This window comes from Thunnus thynnus, chromosome 9 (genome assembly GCF_963924715.1).
Source record: "Thunnus thynnus chromosome 9, fThuThy2.1, whole genome shotgun sequence".
Taxonomy (NCBI): domain Eukaryota; kingdom Metazoa; phylum Chordata; class Actinopteri; order Scombriformes; family Scombridae; genus Thunnus; species Thunnus thynnus.
In genome coordinates this window covers 29,551,466-29,578,709 of record NC_089525.1, presented here as the reverse complement: position 1 = coordinate 29,578,709, position 27,244 = coordinate 29,551,466, and the positions used below count along the sequence as shown (strand labels likewise).

Below are 27,244 nucleotides of genomic sequence, written 5' to 3'. Positions count from 1 at the left end.
GATAAATATGTTCTGTCCTCCTGTGAGAGGCAAACTGCGAGACATCTAGTCTGCTGGAAATCCATACAAAGAAGAAGAAAAAACCCCCTTTGGGTTTCCGTGTAAACATTCAATCCGAGCCCTCGCGTCATGACCTGTCGATCGATCGTACGGTCTGAGCACAGAGGGTCGAGACGAGAGGAAACAGCGCCGTTCTTACCCCTAATACCGCCATGCGTCGACTGTGGATGGTGCAGCGGCCACGTCTCTTCCTGCGGTTGTGCGGCCGACACTGTTAGCTCCGCATCATGGAGAGCCTCTCATCGGAGCCTGAAAAAAAAGAAGAGAGAGGGAAAGAAATCATTTATTCATTCTGTTAGACAGAATCATTCAGAAATCCCACCGGTGTTATTACTTTGAATGAAAATCAGGGTTTGCCAGCATAGTGATGGAGAGAACAGAAAAGAGGCCCCAGTAGCTCAAAAATGACCCAAATATTGCTGGAGACTGAATAATCACTGTGCAGATGCAAATAGCTTAAAAAAAAAAAAGGCAGAGGAGACTCAGAGGTGCCACCCACGCTGTTTGATTGACACCTGAGAGGCAAGAAAGAAAGAGTGTCATGTTACACCACTTTAAAAACCAAAGTTATTACTGTACAGTGTTGCTGAAAGTTGTGCTCGTCCTACACAGAGGGCAACACGTTTGTGTCTGATTTTCAGGCGGGTAACAGTGATGACTGTGATTCAATGTTTAATTGTAGGAGTCCGACCACTCCGGTCACGATGGAAGAGGGAAAGCCAGGCGGACACCCACCACCGCTGTTTCATCCTCCTCTAAACACACACACACATTTTTTTTAAAAAAACTGCCTTTAAACTCTCCGGTGACAATGTTAAGTCTACCAGCCTGCCTCTGTCTGCTCATCAGACTGTGAAATTAGCCCAGTTAGTCTACAGAGATGAAATGTGGCGGTGGTGGAGGGGGGGGGGCTGCTGAGGACACACACTGTACTGCTTCACACAGATGTTGGCGTCGCATGACACGCGGTGACTCCTCTGTGATGTAATGTTTTATTTGTCGGCGGTGGGGTTGAGTTAAGGGCGCGTTCACGCCGAGCAGGTTTGAAGTGAGAACATGAGAACATAAAGTGTCTGCGCTAATAACGTGAAATAACTCCTGGAGGATAAGAGGGTTAGAAGAAGACAGATGTTGACAGCTGCTTTCGAGCTGTTATTTATGCTTGAGAAGCTCAACGTGTCACATGTAGAAAGCGAATGTGAAATCAAGACGAGGTGAAATACCCCTACAGTGAGAAAGAGAACCAAAACTCTCTAAATCAGCAACAGTATATAGCCAAAAGTTTACAGACACCTGAACGTTACAGCTATATGGGGAATAATTGGCTGTAATATCAGCTACAGCTGCAACTGCGATTATTTTCTGTATCGATTAAAGTCCAAAACTTATAATCATGTGTGACACATAAAAGTTTCATATCCTCACATTTGAGAAGCTGCAACCAGCAAATGTTTGGCATTTTTCTAATCGATTAATTGTTGCAGCTCTACATTTCTTTAAGGACCTGGCTTTGTACACAGGAGCACAGGCCGTATTCATACAGTGGATTACAGCTCACATCCATGATGTTGAAGACCAGGTGCCTGCCCGGCCCGCACTGAAAACATTGTTACACTAGCAAACATGAAGTGTGCAATCAACATTAACATCAGTATTAGCACTGTTAAAGCTGTCAGATGACAAATTAATCCACTGGCTTGTGCAAACGTTAAAAAGTAACTAATGTTGTGTGGTTTTATGATCAACCTGCATCAATGATACAGTAATATGACAGCGGAGCAAGAGCATCACTGCTAACTTAACCTTTCATTGTCTTATTTGTTGTTCAGTGAATGAGCGTTATTCTAGTCTTTTCTGATTGGTTTATCATCACAAGGTTGTATTAAATGACAATGTCTGGAGGCAAGTGACATACGACAAACTGTTGTGTTTTGATGTCAGTCTAAGTTGAGGGTATCAGTAGCACAACTGTCAGGTCAAAGGCAAACAAACCCTTGTATGTGTAAAAATGAGCCTCTCAAACAGGTGATGAGTTACGTTAGCAACAATAAGAGGCTCTTGTTTTGTTCAAAAGGCCGAACTTACAGTTTCATTATCCAGATGAGAGGACAAGTGACAAGCATCAAGTGATACATAAGCAGTCGAATAAATGACATCACTGCATCCAAATCAAACCTCAGAGTTCGCTTGTCAACGTATTTCACATTTTCTCTTCACAGTGTTCTGTTGTTTACTGTCGGATGTGAATTTAAGTAGAATAAACTGAATCTCATCACTTGTTATTTGTTGTCTTCTTATTTAATTTTAATACATTTATATGCGCTCTTGAAAATATGGTTTCCCTCAGAGCATTATAGCAGCGATCCACCACCACTGAGTATGACATTCCTAGAAGGTTGGACTAAATAAATAAATAAATCCTCAGACCACAAACTCTGATGCTTAGTCAAAACTGCTCCTGCTGAAATCAAGCGTCTATATTGTGACACACCTCGTAGGTTCATACAATCTAAAGGCGCATCCAGCCAGACTCCATTCATAAATCCCAGGTTTAAGGGGATGCGGCTGTAGACCAACGTTGTTTCCGTGTCCGTCAGGTACTGTTGCTCCATTCGGCCGACACATAATCAGACTAACATACCTTGATTTTCTTAAAAATAAAAACAAAAAACCTGGCACTAATACCACATAGACCACATACCACGCTGTCGAGCCACCCTGAATCACCGCAGGGGAAATTCCTTCACCATGACTGCTCACATCTTATTGGCCTCCTTTACACTCTTGCACATTACAGCAAATTAGGATGAAAGTCCCCAAAACAAAAAGTAAAAGGTGAATTAGGTACGAACCCCAAACCAGATACTCTCCTGAAGAACCCCTCTCCTCTGCCCTTTGCAAATTCTCTTTTTGGAAAATATAAAGAAAGGAACTGGAAGCAACTGCAAGATGGTGAGACGTTTGGAGACAAAACAGAACATATGTGGAATATGTGCCTACTGAATTTGGTAACCTCCTACATGGATCTGCTCTCACCTACCAGACCCTGAGCACCCCCCGTCCTCTCTGGCAACGTTCCCTCTCTCTCCTTCATCCCCCTCAGCTGTGCAACTGCTCCTCTGTGCTGCCAAAAGAGCCGTCTGATGTCTATGAAGGGCTCAAGCTTTCCCATGATGAAAGCTCTGCCACTTGAGGAGGAAACAAGACACCAGAGCACCAGGAAAGAGTGGTAGGAGGCACGATCCGAACCGCGTAACTGCATCGAATTTCAAACGGGGTCTGCTCGAGGTGCTCAGACTTTAAGTGTCTCGCCTCTGCGCTACGCAAAAAAAAAGCTCATCCAGACAGAAGACGTGAAAAGAGGAGTCGAGCTAGAGCCGGTGGGAGAAGTCACAGTCCATCAGGTTTTCCTCTATGGACTCAGGAGAGTCACAGACCTGAATGCAGACCCCTGCCGTGGCCTTCTGGAAATCAAACGCCCCAACAATGACAGCTACTGCCCATACCTGTTCCCTCAAGCATGACCATGAATATCACCATCGGACCATCAGGTCATGAGGCAAATGGGGTTGATGGAGTTGTGATTTGTATGTCATGTGCAAGGATGATTTCAATCTTGAGACGCTACCTTGTGGGAGGACATGAAAACTAAACTTCATAAATTCTTTTCGGAGTATTTCCTCCTTGCTCTCGGCTAGTGGGTGAAAAGTGATCAGGGCCAAAGTAATCACTGTCAGGGCAAACTTCAACTAACTAGTGTAGCGCTGTCAAGTGATTAAGTCACTGCGTCCCAATCAAATCTTGAAGGCATAATTAGTGCTGGAGGCCAAACTTGCAAACTTTAAAAAGTTCACTTGTTGATTTTTTTTTTTTTTTGCTTTGGGTGTTCTATCAGTTTTGAAGTAGAATAAGTTGAGTCTCATAGGCTATCAGTAAATTTTATCAGGTCATGAAAACCACATCGCTTAGTTCAGCACAGTATGGCGACGCCGGGGATTTTTACACTTGTGTCTGAAAATAGCTCAGTTAGGAGTTCACTGAGTTTGAAATTTCAACATCTCTAGAGATGGAAGAATAAACTGACGGTACCGTTTTAATACTACTGTTGATACTGGTCACTGATGGCATAAATACACATGTAATCATGTTTATGGTGTTCATGTGTTGGTTAAACTGAAAAAAACATATCATATTTTAGCTCATTTTTTGTAACGATCATAGTTTTGAGTTGCTGTTATTGTTGGTTGGTTTGGTCTCTATATTCTGCTGTCTATGTAGCGGCCTTATTATTTCACCAAACTTACCTTTACATGTAAAATATTGGCCCTAACACCCTTTAACAACCACACTTTCAAAGGGGAAACAATGATAAAGGTGAATATATAGGATGTGAACACTGCCCTCTTCTGTTTAAATAAAGGGCTTAAAATTTATACGTTGTGCATACAGCGTTTTCACAGTTTTAAAAGCTTGGCGTTTGACTATACATAACAATTTGCAGAATGTGTGCTGTGTCTTTTCTTTTTACTTGGTCTTTAAATTTCATGGCTTGAAAGAGTGGCCCTTGAAAATTAGTCAGCATGACACACACATACCATTACTGGTTAATGGTCCTGAAGAGAGACAGAGGAAGGAAACCATCAAGATTACAACGTACAAGGTTCAATTCTGACTGAGGACGTTTGTTGCATGTCATACCCCCTCTCTGTCTGTCAACAATGCAATAAAGGCTAAAATAATCTTTTCAAGGGGACATATCATACACATTTTTAGGTCAATATTTATATTCTGGGGCTCTACTGGAATATCTTTTCGTGATTTACAGTTTAAACTCCTTATTTATCTTAAACTGGTCTTTTTTGCAGCCCCTCAGTTCAGCCTCCGTCTGAAACAGGCAGTTTTAGCTCCTGTCTCTTTAAGGCGCCCCTTCAGTTCTGATTGGTCAGCTCCTGGAAGCGGTGTCTCAGGTTTTCACTTCCTTTTCTCGTTCCTTACTCAAAATATCAACTTCTAAAATATATCTGTACATTTTTGAGCCAAAGTCAGATCCAAAATACGAGAGTGGACAACGTTAAACAACCTGAGGAACAACCTCGGCGGCTACGGAACAGACAACCGTTTGTGGGCATGCGTGAACAATCTGATGTCATCACGAGGAGGAAGTTGAGGTAACTTTGCCCTGGCTTTTGACTTGCAGGTATCACTTTTACATATGCGTGCTTCAGGTTTTGACCATGTTTAACAATCGCTATCACAGCAGTATAAAAATAACAAAAGCAGAATATGGCCCCTTTAAGAAAAGAACCTGTCAGATATTAGGACAGCAGCAGCACTGTTAAAGCAAACTTCTGTGCTGAAAACTGAAACCGTGCCAGTTGTGCAGTAAAACAGGACCAGCTTATTGCATTTAGAGCACATAATCACACAAATATTAGCTGCTGGTGTATTTTGTCAGGGAGGAAGAGACAGTAACCTTTGTCATAACCGCTTGTGAATACGTTCTAATTCTGCGATCGCTCAGCAAGCAGGAGCCATTTCTTATTTACACTGTCTCTCTGCTTGAATCATCTAAGGCCATAAATCTTTTCCACGCAGCCATTGTCAAAGAGCAGACGTACACAACACCAGCCGAGGATCAGCAGCAAGGTTATACTGGTATACTGTTGGCTGTTTTACACTCTGCTGGCCGCTTGGCAGGTATCAGATCCTGTTCAAGTCTGGGTCTATAATAAAGTTTAAAGGGGGGTTTTGTGAAATGCCACACTGCTATGCCTTTGGCCTTCTGGATGTGAAACGAACCTACGCTGCAGTTTTTATTGCTTTCCACCACTTTTGCTCTCTCTTCTCTGTTAAACGACTCTGTCAGATATTCATCTCGGTGGCAGCAGTGCAGCGACATTTTTACCAGTTTCCACAGTTACCACTAAAGTACTGCACCGCACTGGCACAGACGTACAATCAACTGCATATTGTTTACTGTTTGAAAACTTGTTTCATACATCTGTTGTTCAGGAGACACATGAGTAACAAGTTAAAACCTAAAGTTGATCAAATTAAATGTCACTGATCAAACCTCTGAAGTCATGAAACCAGTGTTTCCCATACGCAGGCTCTCTACTTGGGCGGCCTACCCCGGCAGATAACATCTGAATTCAAAACAACACAGATTTGTCATGTTGTCTTTGTATTTACTGCCGGATTAGCTGGATGAAACGAATGAATGAAAAGGAGAAATGCAGAGGAGGGAACTGAAACTAATAACGTCTGTTTCCACAGTAAATCATCTATCGAGTGTTTGATGGTTATTTATTTCTGCTTTGTTCTCGCCACCGCCACCTCTGCTCACTCTCTCTCTCTCTCGTCTTTTTTAAAACGAGTCGAAGAGCCGACAACAGAGTCTAACTTTACTTTTAACATAATCAAGTGAAGAGGAACGCCCTCCCCTCGTCCTAAACCGACTGCTCCTTCCTTGTTTTGTGAATGAGGCGGTGCTTGAAGCAGCTGTGGTTTCTGTGTTTGACCAATCAGTGATGATCGTCCTTGCAAACCCCACCCCCCAAAGTTCCTGTATTTTTGGGAAGTACTACCACTGCAGAAGGGACTTTTTTGGGGGGGGTAAAACAATCTTCCTGGAGCTTAATTTAGACCCTGGTCCCTGGACAGTAACACAGGTTGAAGAACTTGAGTTCCTCAAAAAGGTTGTAAGTCCCCAGAAAGTTCCTGCGGTTGAAACGCGGCTACAGTGGGACTTTCTGACATGGCTGAACTCTCTCTCTAACAATAGTCTCCAAGTCTAAAGGAGTCAGGACCTAACACGAACCATTCAACACCTTAACATCTCTGCTGCTACTCTAAAGACCTCCTGGAGTGGTGTATGACATCATCATGACATCACATGTGACAGCTGTGGGGATCTCGACATCAGTCATCCAACAGCAAGCTGAATGAACACCAGAAACAGACATCAGCTGTCTGAACAAACTCCATCCACTGATGAAGGCCAAGAGATGCTGCTGAAAGTTCTAAAAATGTTCCCAAGTGTTTTTAATTTTTTGTATTTTCCTACAAAGAACTCTAAACTGTGGGAAACACTGTGAAACCAAACAAATATATCAGTTTCTGTATTGTTTTGGAGTCATTTCTAAGAAAAAAAGTCTTAAATTCTCTTGTTCCAGCTTGTTAAATGAATATTTTCTGGTTTCTTTAGTTTTCTATTATAGTAAAGTGAATATCTTTGGGTTTTGGACTGTTGGTCGGGACAAAACAAGACATTTTATGTTGCATCTTGGGCTTTGGGACACAGCGATTGACATTTTTCACCATTTTCTGACAATTTAAGGATTAAACAATTAGTCGTTTAATGGAGAAAGTAATCAACAGATAATGAAAACAATGGTTAGTTGCAGCCAAGGACAAGAGAGTGCAGTTTATTTTAAACATCCCTCTAGATGCAGAAAGCATATCTATGACTATGAAGTTCTCTAAAAGACTCTGATATAAAGCAATAACATCAGCTGAGAGGATCCTCTACGTGGATCTCTTCCCACTCCGACGGCCCTTTTTGTCACGCTGTAGTGATTCACAATGAGGTGGAGTTCATCACGCATCCTCCCACTGAAACCCGTCAAACAGGAACCGTTTCCCACAAACTCCTGAGTTTAGAAATCAGCCGCTCTGGTTTTATCAATCATGTTCTACAACAAGGAGCAACAACTGCAAAACCACAGCTGCCTTACATGCTCCGGGTCATGAAAGTAACACAACAAATGACAATTTACATGATTTAAAGTCTGCAGAACATTAATATATATTTCATACATACAATATTTCTCCCTTCAGACCACATGAAAGTGGGGAATCATCTGAGAGGGATAGATATACACCGCCTGAGTCTAGTAATCTCCAAAAAAGTCCATATAAAGAGTAAAAAAAATGAATTATGCAACGCTCTAGGAACAGCCAAACCATCATCGATCATTCGTCCAACAATTTCAAACACTCCTTTATCTCTGTTTACATATTTAATTACTGATATCAGAGTGCCACACAGATGCCTTACAGCTTCCACTGCACTTGTTAACTGCGAGCCCTTAATGTAATGTAATTCATTCCTTAACCGACGCGAAAACACGCGCTGATGGAAGTCCTCTGGATGCAGCCAAGTCTGAAAATTAACAGCATTTGCAGTCAATCATGAGCTGAACAACTGTCTCAGTAGCTGATAAGTACACACACAGAGGCACACAAACTCAGAAGGAAACACACACACACACACACACACACACACACTCTCTCTCACACACACACACACACACACACACTCTAGCATCACAAAGAGCCCCTGTTGGCCTGCCTGTGGGTATTGGAGTGTTTGGCCTCGGTATAAATTGGCTGCCAGCTGGAGCGACGGACACTGAAGGCCTGCATCAGTGGACGGAGCCAGGAGGAGAGGCCTCTTCTTGTTGTGGGAGCTTTTGGCTTCACTTCCAAAAAAAACACACACACACACACACACTCTCCTAGGCCACACACACGCAAAATTTAAATACTTTTTTTTTTTGCCCCGAGTTTAACTATTCTCACACATTCATGACCGCGTCCACCGTCTCACACACACACACACACACACACATAAACACACAGCTATTGTCTCATCTTAATTCTGTTTGATAGCCCTCAATCCTCCGGCCAGGATTCGGTGTCTGGGGAAATCAGTCAGACAATAGACGCGATCCAAAGAGAAGCAGACTGCAGCAGGCCAGGAGGCCGTACCGCGCTGCCAAGAAGCAACAACACTTGAATAATTAAGCTTGAGTTTAAGGTTGCGAAGGCCAAAAGTGGACTTACAGAGCATACAAAACATAGTCCGACGACTCCGTCCTCCATCCACACCCTCGTTTCCTCCTCCGCACCTAGACTACCGCGATTCATTATTTACTCGCCCTAAACGATGCGGCGGTCGCCCGTCGGTGCAGAATGCGGCGACGAGGCTTCTCGCAAACACGACCTGGCTGAACGACACCGGCTCCTCATCTGTTACAGAATTCAATTTAAGATGTTATCGATTACTTTTAAATCCCTACATGGTCTGGCTCATTACAGATTTCAGAACTTCCTAACCCCTTTTATTCTGCACCGAGACCCCTCAGATCAGAGAATCAAATGTTGTCGACGGTTGTTGACTCCCCCTCAGCATCAGATCAGCTGAGTCTCTGTTTAAAAAGCTTTTAAAAACCCACCTGTACACACTGCCATTTATATAATATATTTATAATGTCTATTCAAATATTTTAATATTGTTTCTTTGAATATTTTGTTTTTATCTCTTTATGTTTCACCACTGTTTTTATTGCATTTTCTGTGTATGATGTTTCTATCTTGCATCTATACTTCATTGTGTTGCATTTTGTGAAGCACCTTGAAAGTCTGGTTTTGAAGGACGCTACAGAAATAAAGTTTATTATTATTATTAGTATTATTACAGAAGCTAAAGTGTAATAGGGTTGCAGGTCAGACAAACACAGAAAGAACAGACCTTAAAACATAAACTGTGCACTATATGTCTGTTTTGATGCACATTTTAGGTGTTTATGTAACTCTAGTGTGATGAAGGACGTGGCCTTCTTCAAATTATGCTTCAAATATCTGTAGGTAAAGGTTGAAAAACAATTTTTATAACACCGAAAACGACAACAGATATAACAAAATGTTCCTATGATGCAGGACTGGTATCTATTTTTCTTCTTTTTTTTTGTTTTTTTCTCGGAGCTAAGAGCGTATCAGGAATGAACAGAGCTGGGAGATATGGGAGAGATGGTGCACGCAGTACTTCTCCGTGTCAACAAGTCTCTCCCGGAGGCGCCGTGTTAAGAGAAGCCAAGATTCACACGTCTGATCGCATTGACAAGTCAGGAAGTTACACCGCCAGACAGACGGCCGCATCCACGGTTTTTCAGGTAGTGAGCCATCATGGGAGGTAAATTTTCTGTGACAAAAATCAATACGGTTGGAGAAGAAGAAGCTGTTGAGACACACTGTCGATGAACATGTTTGGAATTCATCAGACGTGAAGAAAAAGGTTCATTTTCAGGGAATAAATGCTCAACTATCCCCACTGACACTAACTACAGCCAGGCCTTTTCTAAGAATACAGCTTCCATATAGCAGAATAAGTAAAGTTACACAAGTTTAATCTTAACCAGAATACTTTCAAATTACTAGGGCTGCAACTAAATTATTTTCCTTGTAGATTATTCTGCAGAACACTTCAATCAATGAGTCTATAAAATGGTGAAAAATGACCTTCATAAATTCTTAGAGCCCAGGGTGATGTCTTCTAATTGATTGTTTTCCAACCAACAGTCCAAAACCCAAAAGATATTCTGTTTACAATTATATAATACAAAGAAAAGCTGGATTGGAAGAGACATGGATGATGTCATTTTCCCTTGAAAAACAACTAGAACAATTAATAGTTGCCGATGAATTTCCATTCAGCTCTTGTTTAATAGTTACTTCAGAAAGAATCGATCTAAAAATCACCTCACAAACAAACCTTGGATATGATGCGGGACGATGAACAACACCGGTGTTCAAACATTCATACTCTTGTCTGTCTATCGAGCATATAAATACCAGATCACTGCAGTTCACCCAAGACCTGAACCTGTGAATCTAAGTGCACACCGTTCACTCTTAATCCACACACTTGCACCTTATTCTTGATGCTTAACAGGCGTCTCAAGGCATCTTACTTGGTCAAGTTATTATTCTTCAATCAACATGAAGCATTTTTGAGAATAAAGCCTTGAAGTCAGTGTAAATATCTGTCTATCAAAGGGTTACAATAGGAATTTTATGGTTTCCCATTAATCATTTAAGCATTCTCTCTGGTTGCTCAATTTCATACCAGTGTTGAGCTGTTTTCATTTGAGTGTGACTAATTCACACCAAGGTCTTTCAGTTTCAGATGTGTTGGACGAGGACATCAGATGGGTTTCTTATGATATTTTCTTATTCCTTATAAGCTCAAACAAACATTTCATGACTCAGACTCTTTTCTTTATCATCAACACGACCTCATGCATCCAAGGCCGAAGCGATGACGCACGCTTCGTCCGTTTTAGACAGTTCTGCTCGACTGAGTCTATGTTTGAAGGCCAGAATGATCCTGTTATCGATCGCTGTGACACCCCGATGCCCTCTGATGAGCTAGCATGTAAAACTATCACTGCGCAGAATGTAGAGCCTCCTGTTATGTATTTGCAGGAGCTAAGATGGATAAGAAAAAACAGCCAGTTTAAAGCAAATCCAGTGTGCTTATCTGTGTGTAAAAACATGTTATTGTGCTGCTTGGAGCGAAAAGAAGCACATTAGCAAAAGATTTGCAAGGCGGAGCGTGTCTGTCCCATGTGTGGAGATCAAACAATACAATGAACTGTGTGGACCAGGGGTGTTTTTTATCATTTCATTAGTTGCAGTCATGTGTAGCTCAAGATGGGATGAGCTAAATTGATCCTGGAGGGGAAAACTGGGTAGATTACAGCAGTAACACTATCTGGGTTAGTGGTTTCTTTTTGGTACTAGGCTCCATGGGTAGAAGACGGCACTCATGTTAAAAGGGTTAGGGATTCCCACCGGATCAGCTAGCACAAAAAAAAAATGCATACACTCATGACACTGTAAGGAGCTTTGGATAAGTGTTTCCACTAAATGGCGTGTGCTATTAGCATCGCCAAATGGGCTTGTTATCCAGCTCCTTCGGGTTATCGAACACGGGCGTTATTATAGAGCGTGCGGTGGTCTTACTGCGCGGACGGAGAGGGGGGGGGCGTGAACACAGCCTCGCATTGACAGAAGATATCAAAGGGTAAACAGTCTTAACACCCTGAGGCTCGGGACACACGGGCCACCCCAACGGCAGGAAGGCAACAGAGATAAGCTTTGACTGAGGGACAGAGGCTCTGAAGAAATCTGCTGACACATACTGTTCCTGCTCTCCTCCCCCCCCCCCCCCCCCATCTGCCAAAAAATATAGTGAGTCCTAATAATTATATTGTCTTATATGAGCTTATTCCAATGACTAGACTTCAATTTATAGTTGTCGTCCAGTCTTTTTCAATAATCTGTTAAAGGTTTCGATGTAGTTTTTTGTTAAAGGAGCACTTATCAATATTTTTATACAAACAATGAGACATGTGACTGTGTGTAACGTGGAAGGAGTTGCTCATCGTGACAAACCCGCAAAGAAATATCACCAGATTCTGCTGTTCCTCTCGGCTGTAAAGACTTTTTTTTGGCATCTGTCCGCTCATTGTTTTGGTTTCCGTTCTGTTCGGTTTAATCTCACGGCTCTCGTCTGCATCATTTTTCCGCAGTAGGCAGCGGTTTTCGGCAAAGCTCCAATAAACCCGCTGTACTCTAGCTTCCCAGAATTAAACAGCAGAAAGACAAAGATGGCGACTAGCCGAGAATTTAGCAACTGAAGAGCCAGATATTTCCCTCAGGAGCTGGTGGAGACCACAACAGAGCTAAAAAGGAGAGTTAAGACTGGACTTGTATTCACCAGGTGGCCACAAACGGCTAGAAGCTGCAATGATAAATCAATCAACAATCAATCGATCGACAGAAAATGAATCAGCAACTATTTTTTGAAGCAAAAACGAACAAATTTGCTCTTTTCAATCTCTCTAATGTGATGATTGAATACTTTTCTTTGTCATATGTGACATTAAACTGATTATCTTTAGGTTTTAGACTGCTGGTTGGACAAATAAGACATCTAAAGATGACCTTTGACTTGATTGTAACAGTCAGACATTTTATAGACCATATGATTCATCGATAAAATAATCAGCAGATTAATCAATAATGAAAATCATTGGTAGTTGCAGCCGTACTCATGATGCTCTCTGACTGCTGGATTTGTAAAGAGGCAACTGTTTGCTGACACATTAATCATAACTTATTTAGGTGATATGTCGATGTTGTGTTAATAAACTTGTTGCACTTCCCTTAATTAGCCAAAAAAATGTAAAAAAAGAATCAATTAATACATCAATGAATGCTGGTTTAGCTTGTGAGTAGTTCTAGGCGGTGCATGTTTGGTGTAGATGGTCACACTTATCTTCGGATGCACTGACAGTAAAACACTGTACAGCTGATTTACCACATTTATCTCCAGCTGTTTCTCCCTGCACTTCATTCTTTTGCATGTTCAAAACACTAAAACATTAACGAAACACTTGTTTAAATCATGTTTTGTTTTGATTTTCGGAGGCATCTCCGGTGCAAGTAGCTGTGTTGTTCCTGCGCTGTCGCTCTGAGGTCTTAACTGTCAATCAAACTGGCGCATTTACACAAGAATCCTCTTCAGTTTATCCCAAACAAACACGTGTTGGTAGTGGAAACATAAAATGCATCATATCCTGAGGGACTGGGTGTTTTGTTTTTTTACTCTCCCTGTGAAAGATGTAATACACACTGGGTGTTTACACAGCAAATGATTCAGCTCTCAAGAATCTGAGATAGGCTCCATCAACACTGTTTTGCATATACTAGTGATGGAAAGTCCCAAAAAAAAGGCATTTTTTCAAAAGGATATGAAGGATATTTGAGTATTTTTCGTACTGGTGTTGCTCTGATTCCTAATGAGACGTTTTCAAAAGGTCGACATGCTGATCATTAGCCTTCACGGCTCTGTTAAATTCTTGATAAGAGCATGACCTTTCATCAACCACACCTTATTAGCTGCAGCCATTTCTAACTGCAAACACTGATAACCTCTGCTGAACTTAATCTGCCCTTTTAGTTCGGCAGTTTTTTGACCGATTCGAATCCAGACCTGACAAACGCTCTTCTCTCTCCCTCTCTGTTCATGAGAAGTGCGTCGACTCTGAGCTCAAATCTGGATGATTAACATCGCTTGGCTTGAATGAAAACATGCATGCCTGTCCGTCATCGTTACTCAGCGGTCAATTTGGCATACATGCAATCCACCAGACAGTGCAGATCCCAACAAACAGTCAGCTTTAATTAAGTCATTAGATACATGTAATGAGCACTGCTGGCTGAAGAAAAACAAGGCAAGCAGCAGTGAAAGTTGAAATTATTCTATTCATGGCAAAAGTTTTCTTAAAGCTGTCAAAACACAGCAGCTTCTTGCAAAATACAAAAAGGATTTTAAGCTATATAAACATCCAGAATATTTAGTATCACAGACATTAAGGCAGTGAGCGTAAGCAGCTTTAATTACATAAACTGAGTCAATTACCTCATTGACCTGTAAACAGCTGTTTTTGATTAGTGGATTAAATAAAAGCCTGTAAAAAAAAAAAAAATGTCTGACTGTGATTGTTTCCTCAGAGAAATGTCAAATGCTCCTTTTCTTTCCAGTCACAGCAGTGAGCCCGGCTTTGGTGCAACAGAGTAATCTTGGCTACATGTTGTCAAGATGCAAAGCAGCTCTTCTCTATCCCAGATAATCATCCTCGGGACCACCAGCCGCCGGCCAAATGGTGCTTTATTCTGGCTGCTGCTGGTGCATTAGCCACGTGTAGCTCACCAGTCACACTGGAGGGTAACCAACTGGTCTCTTTTTCTCTGCTAAAAAGCTTCTTGTCTGGTGTAATAATTATACAGTTATTGCCCTGTATTCGTTCTGCAGCGATGCACCGCCGCTGCAAAATTATGAGCACGGCTTCCAAAATTTCACATGATTATTAATATCAATGGGATACTAATGATTGCGTGATAACACCCTGCGTTATCGTGGAACTGTTTTCTCCGTATTCTTCAAAGGACAACTACGTGAAAGGTGCTGTTATAAGAGTATCGTTGCAGGGCAGTGCGTAATGTGTGTGCGTAGCATGTGTGGTTGAGCGAGCGGCTGAAAAGTGACAGTGAATGCGAGCGCAGCAGAGGAAAAGATTAGCAGTAAGTTGTCAGTGTGTGTCAGTTAATAAATGCTGCAGCTGCTCAAAACCAAGAAAAGTCTTTTGTTTCCCCAACTACTGGAAAAGTGAAGGGGATTAGCCTCGAAGTTAGCGACAGCAGGTTAGCCTAACCTGATCAGGCTCACTTAAGGTGGACCAGCTATTCTCATTTCAGTATCATCTCGCCACTACTAAACAGAGAAATATCTGGCTGCTGAGTGAGATAAGACTACCAAACCTGTTTTTTAAATATTTTGACATTCCTCCCTCTTTCTGGATTTTCAGCCAACACTGACCGTCACTTTCACCGGTTTAAACGACCGTCATTGCTGCTGGGAGATCATATCAGCTCGAGCAGCGGATTGTTTAGTTTAGTAATCGTGAGCCGTCACCACACACTACAACATTTTTAAACATGTCTGATTTTATCATAGCCAAAAGCAGGATGTGCTTATACTTGGAGCACTTTGGGAGACGATTCTTCCTCACACACACACACACAGATTCAATGTACTATTCTTGCCTCTCGCACCTGAATCTTGCAGGCATGTGTAGCGTCAATCCAGTCATTTACGTACTCTGCTCTGATTGGAGAGTTATTTTCTTCATGCTTCCTTTTTCAGGAACAAGTAGGAAGTATGAGCAGAGCTGAGCAGTATCCAGTGAGAGTGCAACTGGAAATCATCATCATCAATCACATCTCTTTCCAACTATTATAATCTTGTAGTCAGTGCACCTTGTCTGGGATCAGTAAAGTAGTTTGTGCACCAGTTCGTCAACATAACAGTCTGATGAAAGCATGAAAACATGAGGAGCGACAGTACAGAAATTCTGCAACAGCTCAGTATCTCAATTATTAAAGTAAAAACCCTCCTTAATTAAGTTAATTTAAGCAACTCCTCCCAGCTTCAGGATCACTGTTCTCTATCCAACCCCGACCATCTGAGTCAGGATGAGGAGATGGGGCGATTAAACCCCGGGGTTGACGAAGAATCATAACCGATAAAGCAAACTTTGTTTATGATAATAGCTGCAGAGATGAAACCTCATCACAGCAGCAGCAGCAGCAGCAGCAGCAGCGGCGTTAACCCAGACAGTATTAGCGGGGTGCCTCCGAGCTGTGGGTTGCTGGGTAAATTTGAACCGGCTCACAAACACACACTTCAATTAACTGTCTGCCACAAGTTTGATTTTTAAAGGATGTTCTCTTTCTGTGACAGCATCCTGAGGCACAGTGCACTTCCCCCCCTGCTGTGCTCAAAATAATCTGTATAAAAGCATGATTAGGACTCAAACAAGCATTTGTCTGGTGGAGAAAAATAAACCAAAGGATTAGCTTTTATCAGATAAATCAGAGTCCAGATATGCTTTGGACAAAAAGGACATAACTCTGTGACTTCATGCTAAATATTTGGGTTCAGCTAATTTACTGTAGTGACATGTGGGAGGTTTTATGGCAACAGCTGAAGCAGTTTGAGGTTAATTTGTTGCTAGAAGTTTAAGCTATGACTGTATCTATAATGCAGGAAATGTATTATAATGCCTGCATGTTCAGCTGTGGCTAAAATGACATAATTACCAACCATGTGTCACTATCCCGAGGACTTCACTGTCAAAACTCACTTAACTTCCCCCGCCTGTCAAAAAGGGGTCCCTGTCAGAGGTGTCACAGTTTAAATAAACTCAGCGCTGACGGTGTGTGCAGGAGTTCACTACCTGCCACTTATCCTGACAATGCCTCAGTTCTGTATCCTAAACCTTTATTTACCCAAGGAGGGTTTGCTGAGCGTGTATTTTCCTTCAACACCCAGTGAAACCACAGTCACTTACGATTTGCTACTTAGCAGCTCCACCGATGGGAGTTGGGAGTGAGCAGCAGCAGCAGCAGCAGGTTGGAGAGGTTGGGTGTGCTTGTCCTGTTTCCTGCCTGTCGTCTATCAGCAACAACAGATATTCAAATTAAAAAAACATTAAAAGTTTAAAATCTGTAACCTCTGGCCCTTTAAGCCTGTACATGTTGTGTTTATTTTTTTTTTTAATTTGGACCACGTTTCCCCTCAGACCTTTACTTCCTGTTGCAAGGAGGATGTTCCCCATCATCTCCCTCGCTTGTGTTTTGAAGCAACGTTAATTTTACAGCAGCGAGGGTGGGATCTGATCACAGCTTGTGATAAAAGAGGAAGGTCGCGCGTTCAGACTGACTTTAGGGCCTGTGTGAAAAAAAAAAACACACAGGCCTCTCATTCATGTGAATGAGGTCAGTCGGGTGAAACGACAGGGGTGCCAACCCAGAATAAAAGTTAAAACCTGACTCAACTTTCGCCAGACCACAACATGAAGTCATCCAGCAAGGCGTCAATCAAATACATGCATGCACTCGTTCCTGGTGGATTGCTTTGCAACATGAATGAAGTATTTCTGTTTACCTCGCGATCGTAGCGACTAAAGATGAAACGATTGCTGCCATGATTGCTTCCCAAAGCTGTAAAATTAGTATTATGAAACACAGTGCAGCATTTTGGCATCTGATAAGCCTTCAGACTCATGGATCTGTTACTCAAGCTGGACCTCCTGGGCCATATCTCAAGTCTCATCTGGACCCGAATCAACACGCCCGCACCGACCAAGCCTGTCGCATCGTTGTTGTGTTGCGTGTTTCTCTGGATATGTCAACAGCATCCACAACAGTGTCGAAGAGCCATGGCAACTCCTGCGTGGGCGAGAGCGCCACTCATGTGGATATCTACACAATAACTGTTGCAGGCACACACACACACACACACACACACAGAAGAGATAGATATCATGCTGAGAGCTCAACGCAGGGCTGAATGCTCAATCATGTGAAGTTGCATCTATTAGTAAAAATTCTGTGCACAGAATCAAGTCAAATTGATTCATGATTTGTTTTAAAAAGCAATAATTTCATCGGATTCAGATGTAGAATAAAGCCAACAACAGCTTAATCACTAATTACAATCAAATTTGTGGGGAATTTAGTTAATCATTATTATTTGTCTCAAAGAATAAATCTGTGTATTACATGCAAAATAAAACTGTTGTGCTATGAAGCAATGCAGCAGCAAATAACTTAAAATATTAGTGAGTTGGCAATCTTTTCACTGCTTGATGTTGTACTGATTTATATGTAGAATTTTCATAAATGAAAGTATTTGCTGTTTTCTGTTACTTCCTGTTTGTTGCTGTCGAGTTTCTTCCCAAATCCTGTCAATCCAAAACTTAGTAGAAGTCAAAATCATAAAGCTATAATATAGATGAATGTTTATACATGAAGGTCACACACACTCTCTCCTCGTATCATCTATTTCTGACTTGCTACCTGTCATTTTCTGGCTTACACCTGTCACCGCTGCAAACCACACGCAGCTAAACTCTTCAGGTCAGGGCGGCCCCCTCTTCTGAAGCTCTCCGCCTACTACTCGGCCTCCGGGATAGTGACACCAGAGACCCTCAGGGGACGGGGCTCTACGGGTGGGGGGAGGGTGGAGGGAGGGAAAGGTCCTGCACACACACACACAACCCTTCTATCCAGTGAGAGCAGCTCTGCCAGGAGGGGTCATTAGAGGTCACTTCACTTTAAATGGTCACAGCAGCAAACGGAGAGGAGGAAGCAGGAAAATGAAGGAGAGGGTGGAGGGTAAACCTCTCTGGGTAAACGCACCAGCTGGCAGCAAGAACGCTCGCACGTGCAGATAATGATTGTTTTCACCATCGATTAATCTGTTGTTAATTTGTACGATTAAAGGATTATTTGTTTAGTCTATAAAATATCAGAAAATAGTTGAGGGATTCAAATAATTTCATTTGTCAGACCAAACGACTAATGGAGAACATAATCAACAGATTAATCAATAATACAAATACTTGTTAGTTGCAGCTCTACTTCATTTGCAATAATATTAAGACAGAAATGCAGCAAAATGTCACAAAAATCATCACTTTTGAGATGCTGAAACCAACAAATGTTTGGCATTTTTCAAATCTATAACTCAACTTATCCTCTGAATAATGTGTGATTAAATAAATATTATCTGCTGTAAAGGATGCACGGTTTAGTAGACAGCACACAGACCGTATGAAGGAAAAGGGTTGATCCCTTTTTTGGCAGCTGTCAACCAAACTATTCATTTTTAGACTAAACAAACAGTAAAAAAAAAAAAACAGTTCCTGTTTCCATTTCTAACAGTAAAAATAAAATATTCAAATGCACCAGTCAGTCTGCGGTGAAGAAGAGGCTTGATACAACAAGAAGGATGCAATGAGCCATTACGTGGGTTTGTTGGTTAACGGGCTTACAGCAGCACAGTCCCGTCTTGCTTTTCCAGTTTCGACCACAAACTGTTGGGCTGCAGGCCGCAGGCAAAGACGGAGAGTCACACACAGACCCGGAGATGACAGTTATTACCCATTTACTGTACAAGCTGGGCTGAGGTACAAAGCAAGCAAGTAATTAATTCCTCATTTGGCCCGCTGACGTTCATTTGGAAAGGCTTTCTGGGCTCATTAAACTGACAAAGGTGCTAAATAGTGCTGTCGCTTGTGCATCGCTCTGTTACGGATTTCCAGGAGAAGTTAGAGCGAACGTAGGACCTTCGATGACCCTCGACCACGTTTTATCAACCGGCTGACAGACCACTACATTAAATCTGACCTGTTATATTGTTTGTTTCTTTCGATACTGCAGGTTAGATGGTGGTGGTGCGCTGATGAAAGAGTCATCTCTGAACATTCAGGTCTATGCATGATCAACTCTTACTCTCTGTCCAAAACACCAATTATTTAGTTCGCTTGGAATCATTCGGCTGAAAGCTGAGGTGGCGGCGGGCCTCTGGCAATCAGTGTTAAAAAATATCTAAAAAGCATAATGTTCAACTGGTCAGTCTTACAATTATGACTGCTCTCAGAAGAAAAACAGAGTTAAGAGCGTGGAGCAAAGAAAAATCAATCCAGTTTTCTTATTAAATGTCTTAAAAAAAACAACTTGTGTGACCTCTGACAACCTTTACTTGGATACTTTGAATTTTTTTATTTTAATGGCCCGAATAAAACGTTGCATGTTGGACATTGAGACACAGTTCCAATCATACAGACAGCATAGGAAGTCATATAACGGTGATTTCCTGGCTTGGCAGTTGAATCACAAACTTCCCGGCACTGAACGCTGCTGGTGAAGAACAAGCTGTGGGTTAAATAATGGCTAAATAAACACTGGAGCATAAAAAACATAAAATATTAGTAAGTTTATGTCAGTGGTATAACCCGCTGTGACCCTTTTTATCTTGCCAAAACACTTTGAACAAACTGCTAGTTTTTTTTTTTTTAACTTTCAGATCATTTAGCAGTAACGACTAGCTTCATACCACAAGTACAGCTGTAACAATTAGTCAATTAATCCATTAGTTGTTCAACAGAAACTGTTTTCATAAACAGATGAATCGTTTTAGTCACTTTTCAAGCAAAAATGCCAAACATTCACTGGTTCCAGCATCTCAAAAATGAGGCTTTGATGTCTTTTCTTCCTCATCTATGACGGTAAACTGATTATCTTTGGGTTTTGGACTGTAGAAAATCATATTTTCATGCTTTTCTGTCATCTTATAGGCTAGACAATTCATCAATAATTGGTAGATTAGTTGATAATGCCCTTAAGTTTTACAACTCAATGTGTTTACAAGAGGAACCAGTCAAAACCAGCACAAATACTCCACTCATGTACCCTCAAAATGAACATACTAACATGTAAATTGCAAAAGAAGTTGAAGACCTCCAATCTGGACGGCAGCTGGAAGGTTACATCACCTGAAAGCCCACAAGAGAACTCATCCAGAGCAGCTTTCATTAATCATGCACTCAGTGTACACCTTCCTCATCTTCATCAAACCGGCTGAACTAACAACCGAGTCTAGAAGTCGCCCGCCTCCCTGTTTAATAACCTGCCACCACACGACATTACAAACAAGCTCAAAGTCTATCATGAAACGTGAAGAATTACTTTCAAAAATGAGACTAACGTGTTTGATGGTGTCATCAAGGTTTAAGGAGAACCTTGCTCTCCCTGAATGAATAAAAAAAAAAGAAACATGGAGAATAAAGCAGACAGGACATCAAACAAAATAACTGGAAGTGTAACACAGGCTCAATGTTTCATATTTTCTGTTGTTTCCTCCACCTGAATCTGGCTCGGGAGTCTGTCAGTCGGTGTATTTAATGTCAACACGGAGAACCGTTTAAATTCGCGCAACCTGTTGACAACCTCTTATTCAGGATGTTGACATAAAACAGATACGATCGGTGACAGGAGCGAGCGAGACCGTGAATCTTATCTGGAGAGTGTGAGCGGCCCGGCGTGGACGTAGTGTTTGTGGGTATTTTTCTGTCCTCTGTGACCAAAGGAGAGAATTGTTTATCTCACTGCACACACAAAAAAAAAGCCTACAGATTTGTTACAGTTATCTTCCCGTAAGGATTTTTTTTTTTTTGGTGTCTCATGGTTTATGCTCCTAGAAAATAAATCATCACTGATCTGAATTCTTTCAAGAGGATCCTCTAAATTCTGCTTAATTGCATTTCATTACAGTTGGTTTCATGTCTTGGTCTATATTCAGACCGACATCAGCATTGTATGAAAAAAAACAGGCCTCTCATTCATTTCAATGAGACCACTGTGTTCACATACTGGTGGTGGTGGTGGTGGTGTGTGTGTGTGTGTGTGTGTGGTGGGGATGGGGGGGGGGGGGGCGGGAGGGATGGAAGGGGGGGGGGGGGGGGGGGGGGGGGGGGTCCCCCAAAGCAGAGGGTACAAAAACAAAAAAAGACAATGAAGGTTTTGTCTGGTAAAGTTGAACCTGGCTCAACTTTTGCTGCAATAAAAATGCAACGTCAACCACCAAACATGCCGTACTGGTTAGATTACTCCTGCAGTCACCCACATGGAAGATTAACAGATTGGTTGATTGTCATAATAACTTCCCAAAAAGATATAAAAAAAAAATCCTGTTTCCGAGTAGTGAGAACCTGCTGTGCTGTGTTTTTTTTGATGTTCTGTAATCTTTCATATTTACTCAGACAGACCTTCTTGAGTTTAATGTTCTCACTGATACCTGAAGGAACACACACACCGAACAGCAGCTCCTCATGTTTTCTTAATGCGATGCCGGTTTTTTTTGGACTTCGCACTCATTTCTCGGTTTAAATTAAGACGCGTACTGATCCGACGTTTTCTCTCCTGGTGCCGATTCCGATACCTTCAGTCAGAATCAGATACCAATGTTCTCTTTTTCCTCCCTGCATTTTAAAATCTGGAGTCATTTTTATGTAGAGCAACATCTGTGTCACCAAAGACGGAGTCGGCGGCCCGCTGTGACTGAAAGAATATAACTTGATTGTGGAAACACTAGATCTGATATTTATAATAACAGCTGCAACCCGATCCGTTAACTAAAGTTGGTATGGATGCAGCGACCCCGTCTCCTAGAAATTACGCTCATATACGACTAAATTGCAACAACAAATGTGTTTTAGTAGAAATGAAATGCTGGCTGTTTTCTCTCAATATGATGAGAAAATGTTGGTAAAAATGTCGATACTAAAGATAAACGAACCTAGTTGGGGGTTTTTCCCTCCACTAAAAATATCCAATCTTGCAGTAAGATATCTGCTAAACTTATGATGGTTATGTTTGGACGCTGGTAGCACTGGGTTATGGTCAGGAAAAGATTGTGGTCTTGGTTTTATATAGAAAAAAACACGTTTATTAACATTTCAGCAAAACCACGATATTTCCCGAAACCTTAACCGATCCAATCCACCCCGACCTCCTCCCTGCAACTTCACAACCATATATAAACCTCACTTTATTCGTTCAACAAAAAGTTAACTGTGATCATAACCAACGTTTGCCAAAGCAACGTAATTAGGAATGTAATTTAGTTATATATGGATGTAATTTCTAGGAGACTAAAGTGTGGGTGTAGATACTGATCCAGCATGTTGCTACAGAGCATCTTTAGTCCTCTATGCTGGTAAACTGAGTATTTTCTGTCGATTGGGCCAAAACGAGACATTTGAGGTCACATCTTGGGCTTTGGGAAACAGTGATTGACGTATTTTTACCATTTTCTGGCAATTTATAGATCGAACGACTAATCGAGCCAAGAAGAAACAGTCAGCAGATGAATCAATAATGGAAATAATTGTTAGTTGCAGCCAAAGATGACTCAAACTGTTCAAGTAGTAGTACTGGACTGTCCAATATCAACCTGGCTGCACAGTGTTTGCTAAAAAACTGCTGTAGTCTGAATTAATTTTTCATTTCTTATCACATTTTTAGAGACACTGTGTCGTGGAGGAGAAGGTGAGAGCAAGGCTGAGGATGAGGACGGTTTCTCCGATCCGCAGCTTGATTTTCTCTTAAATGTTGCTCAGTAGCTCATTTAGGAAGCTGCCTGAGATGATTTCCTGTCCGAGAAAAAGACAAATGCATCTTCTAGCGCTAAAGTCACTTATTGAGTTTTTTCATTACCGAGCAGACTCGGTTCTTAAGAGGCTGCATCCTGCTCATCTGTCCCGTAGGACCCGCAGTTTATCGCTCTGCCCGCTGGGACTATTAACATTGTTTAAAAGAGAGCAGGGCAGCATGTTTTGGGGTAATGGGGTCATGACAAATGTCCTTTTGATAATTTATTTTAAATATCTACTAACAAACAACAAGCTGAAATCTTGCTGTGACATTGGAAAAAAAAGTTCATTAGGGTGTTGTTCAGTTGATTCAAATGCTGCAGGTGCTTCAGGGTTTCCCTGCGGAGCGAGCAGAACGCTGACGTGAAAGCCGATGCTTGGCGAGTACGTGTGAGTCTTATGCAACAGCCGTATCGTATGGTATCGCCGAGCAAAGGCCGAGTAACATCCAGCTGGTCGAGACCCATCACGCAGGTCAGCGGGGTCCTTCAGTCGGAGGTTCAGCTTACAGCTACGTTACATTTATACCTTTCCCTTCTGGCTCCTTAGATTCAGATTCTGGTGTTAGGGCTGATCATCTCAAAAAAGGTTTTTAAAAGAACAGAAGTTAAAAAGAGTCTGTGAAAGCCCCATCTAGGAAAAAGCCGGACTTGCCAACGTCAGATCTCTTTTTTTTCTTCTCATGTCTTTGGTATAAAGCATCACAGAGCGGCCGTGCTGTTAGAAACACAAGCAGACTGAGTGCAGTTTAGTAGCAGCATGCTACAAGATTTAAGGCCTATTCATGTCCACAAAAGCAGAGAAAATACACTCGAACAGTGTGTGTACTTTCCAAAAAAAAATAAATCAAACAGCAATTCATTAGGAGGCAACGTTTAAGTCAGACAGCTTTCATCAAGCTCTCTATCAGGGCCGGGATGGATACGTAGAGTCGAGTTAAACTTCCACCGCTACTCGGAGCTGCCAACATGCAGATGACGAAGCCTAGGGCGGATTTGATGTCGATACGACTTCCCTGACTAGAATTCAACACCGAGACGGCAGACGTGTGTGTGTGTGTGTGTGTGTGATGAATGCTGTTCATACTGATCTGCAGATCAAAAGACGTGCGGGCGTCTAGGTTTCAATCGAGATGTATAAATGAGGTGAAAAGTCAAAGTAGTTACATGTCCCTGTTGTTTCAATGTATAAGCAGGTGGTAACAATGCACAAACACTCTGATCGGCTCGTTCACGTCTATATTCCAGTCTTGTTTCTTTAAAAACAGAAATCAGCCGGTGCAGAGAGAAGATTTCAATCTGTTTCCAATTGAGAATCAGTGCGTTTGAAGGAGTGTCTGTGTCTTGAATGAGAAATAATAAAGACAGGTGGCTCCACTAGAATGACAAAAAAAAAAAAACTGTTGATCAAATCAGTGCATCATTTCAAAAATCAATCAATTTAGCAAAAAGTGACAAAATTCACAGATTCCTGCTTGTCTTATATCACAGTCTGACAAAACGAGACATCCCAAGTCATGAAAATGTGAATCTGGAAACTGTGAAGGGCATTTTTCACTATTTTCTGACAGTGGATGGAGCTAAGAAAGCAATCTGTAGATTAATTGATAATGGAAATACGTTAAAATCTCACTTTAAAGGGCTCTCTTATTTTAAAAAAATGACTTAAGATGTGGATGAGCTCATGCTTATACATAACTTTCCCTTTCCACATCAATCTAGCAAAGTTTTAACCTGCAAACTTGCATATTCTGACCTGTAAACCACCCTCAGCGTGCCTGCTGTGTTGCAGAGTCCCTGGAGGGAAAAAAGTTGAGGAGCCCCTGAACACCTCACAGCCTGATTTCACTCTGCTCTGTCCATCACTCGTCTACTGGCTTTATGAAGGTGATGTTTTCGCTGCATCCAACCCCCCTCCTAACACACACACAAAAAAAACTGCACAGACTTGTTGGCTGCTCTCTGCATGCGCCCCCCCCCCCCCCCCCCCCCCCTTCACACACACCCCCCCCCCCCCCCCCCCACCTCCTCTACAATGTCACACAGGGCTTCTTGCTGCAGCAGCAGGAGCAGCAGCCTGGTGAGGGGCGACATCCACCCTGAAGAAAAAAAATGCACCAACTTTCTTTGATTTAATCCAAACCTCATGTAGACCCTCCACACACACACACACACACACACACATACATACAGACACACACATACACACACACACACACACAAGCACACACACACAGTGAACTTTGGACGGCAGGAGGAAGAGGTTAGCCTAATGGTGGACCACGAGATTTTTTCAAGAACATTCCAGCTCAATGGGAAAGAAGAACTGGTGTTTGGCTCAGGAGGAACAACAGCATTTAAACATGACGAGACAGGCGGAGAGGCGGCTGCCTGAGCCTCCTCTCCGGTACGGCTAACCGTGTGCATCCCGGCTAGCTCCAAACCTGCCTTTACAATGCACTTTTCCCCCTTAAAACCCCCACATCCCCGGTGTGCAACTGCAGGGCCCGGCGCCGCCATACACCACCACATAGACACATAAAACAACACGTATGCCCCGTAGCACCAAGCGGAAAGAGACATGCGAAAAATGAGGAGGAGGGGGCTCAAACCGGGACCGTAAACCGGCGATAGAGCCACCGAGGACGGAGACATGAAGAGGACAAGTCCACTGAGACGAACTAACCTGTTTGGGAGCAGCACAGTCCGCTGGATATTGGGTTGAATCCGAGTTAAATCCACTATCAGTAAAACAAAGAGGCGAAAATGACCGAGCGGCCGCGGAACAGGCCGAAACAGCACTCCTGGAGCAGCGTCGCGCATGCGCACAGCGCAGCCGGAGGTTGGAGGAGGAGGAGGGGGAGGAAGAGGAGGAGGTGGGGGGTGAATGGGGGGGTCATTGAGTGTGTTATTCATTATTAATGTTAAGGAAATAAAAGGCTCTTCTTTATTTATTTTTACAATGCGTGCGGAGCATAAAAGTCAAAAAATAAAGTCGAAGAAAGTAAAAAAAAAAAAAAAGAAAAATCATAAAGAAAGACGTAAAGTGCCAATAATTTAATAAAACTGGTGTGACAACAAAAGTAGGAGTAGATTCTTATGGGAGTATCTACACCAGAATATCACAAGGATAAAAATCTCACATATTCAAACAATATTATTGCAGGTAATGAAAAACAAACAAAAGTTATGGAATCACCAACTAATCCTGCAGGAAACATAAATGTCTCTATTTTATTTAATGTCAATCCATCAAATAGTTATCAAGACATTAGACCAAATCAAGAAACTGATGTTTTCTGTATTTCTATCTGTTATTTTAAAAAAATCTCTGCATAAATTGGCAAATTTGTCCTTGATTCACATTTTCCTCCTTGATTTTTGATAGATTTGGTTTAACATGTTTTTTGCTGCAGAATTCTTGCTACAGATTTTGCCCTTTTCTCTTTTTCTAGTCTAATATGCTTATATTTTAGCTACAGACTAACCTGGTTGGTGATTGTCATCATCATCATTATATTTATATATGTTGAGATTGAGACTATTTATGTCAACTATCATTTACATGGTCAAGAAAGACAAAAGGTCCTTAAAGTGTTCAGAAAAAATGGAAATTTGAGCATCTTCAGTTCTACGACAACTGGGCAAACTCCACCTGCTGATGAAGACTGGGTACATAAATACATAAATATATATTTATAGTCTATCAAACATAAAATAAAAATAGGACGACTGCAGTTCGTATGTTATAAAAATGTCACCCTGCTGGTGGCA

General features: G+C 41.9%; 1 protein-coding gene across 1 annotated transcript in view; it reads right to left on the bottom strand.

Moving 5' to 3' along the window:
* LOC137189887 (polycomb group RING finger protein 3) overlaps positions 1-26,311 on the bottom strand; it is a 65,383-nt gene extending 39,072 nt beyond the window's left edge. The window contains exons 1-2 of the mRNA XM_067600000.1: positions 26,157-26,311; positions 200-309 (exon numbers count right to left, since the gene is read on the bottom strand). Of these exons, the coding sequence (XP_067456101.1) occupies positions 200-214 (15 nt within the window). The 5' untranslated portion in view covers positions 215-309; positions 26,157-26,311. The remainder of the gene's footprint in view (positions 1-199; positions 310-26,156) is intronic.
* Between the last annotated feature and the right edge of the window lie 933 nt (positions 26,312-27,244).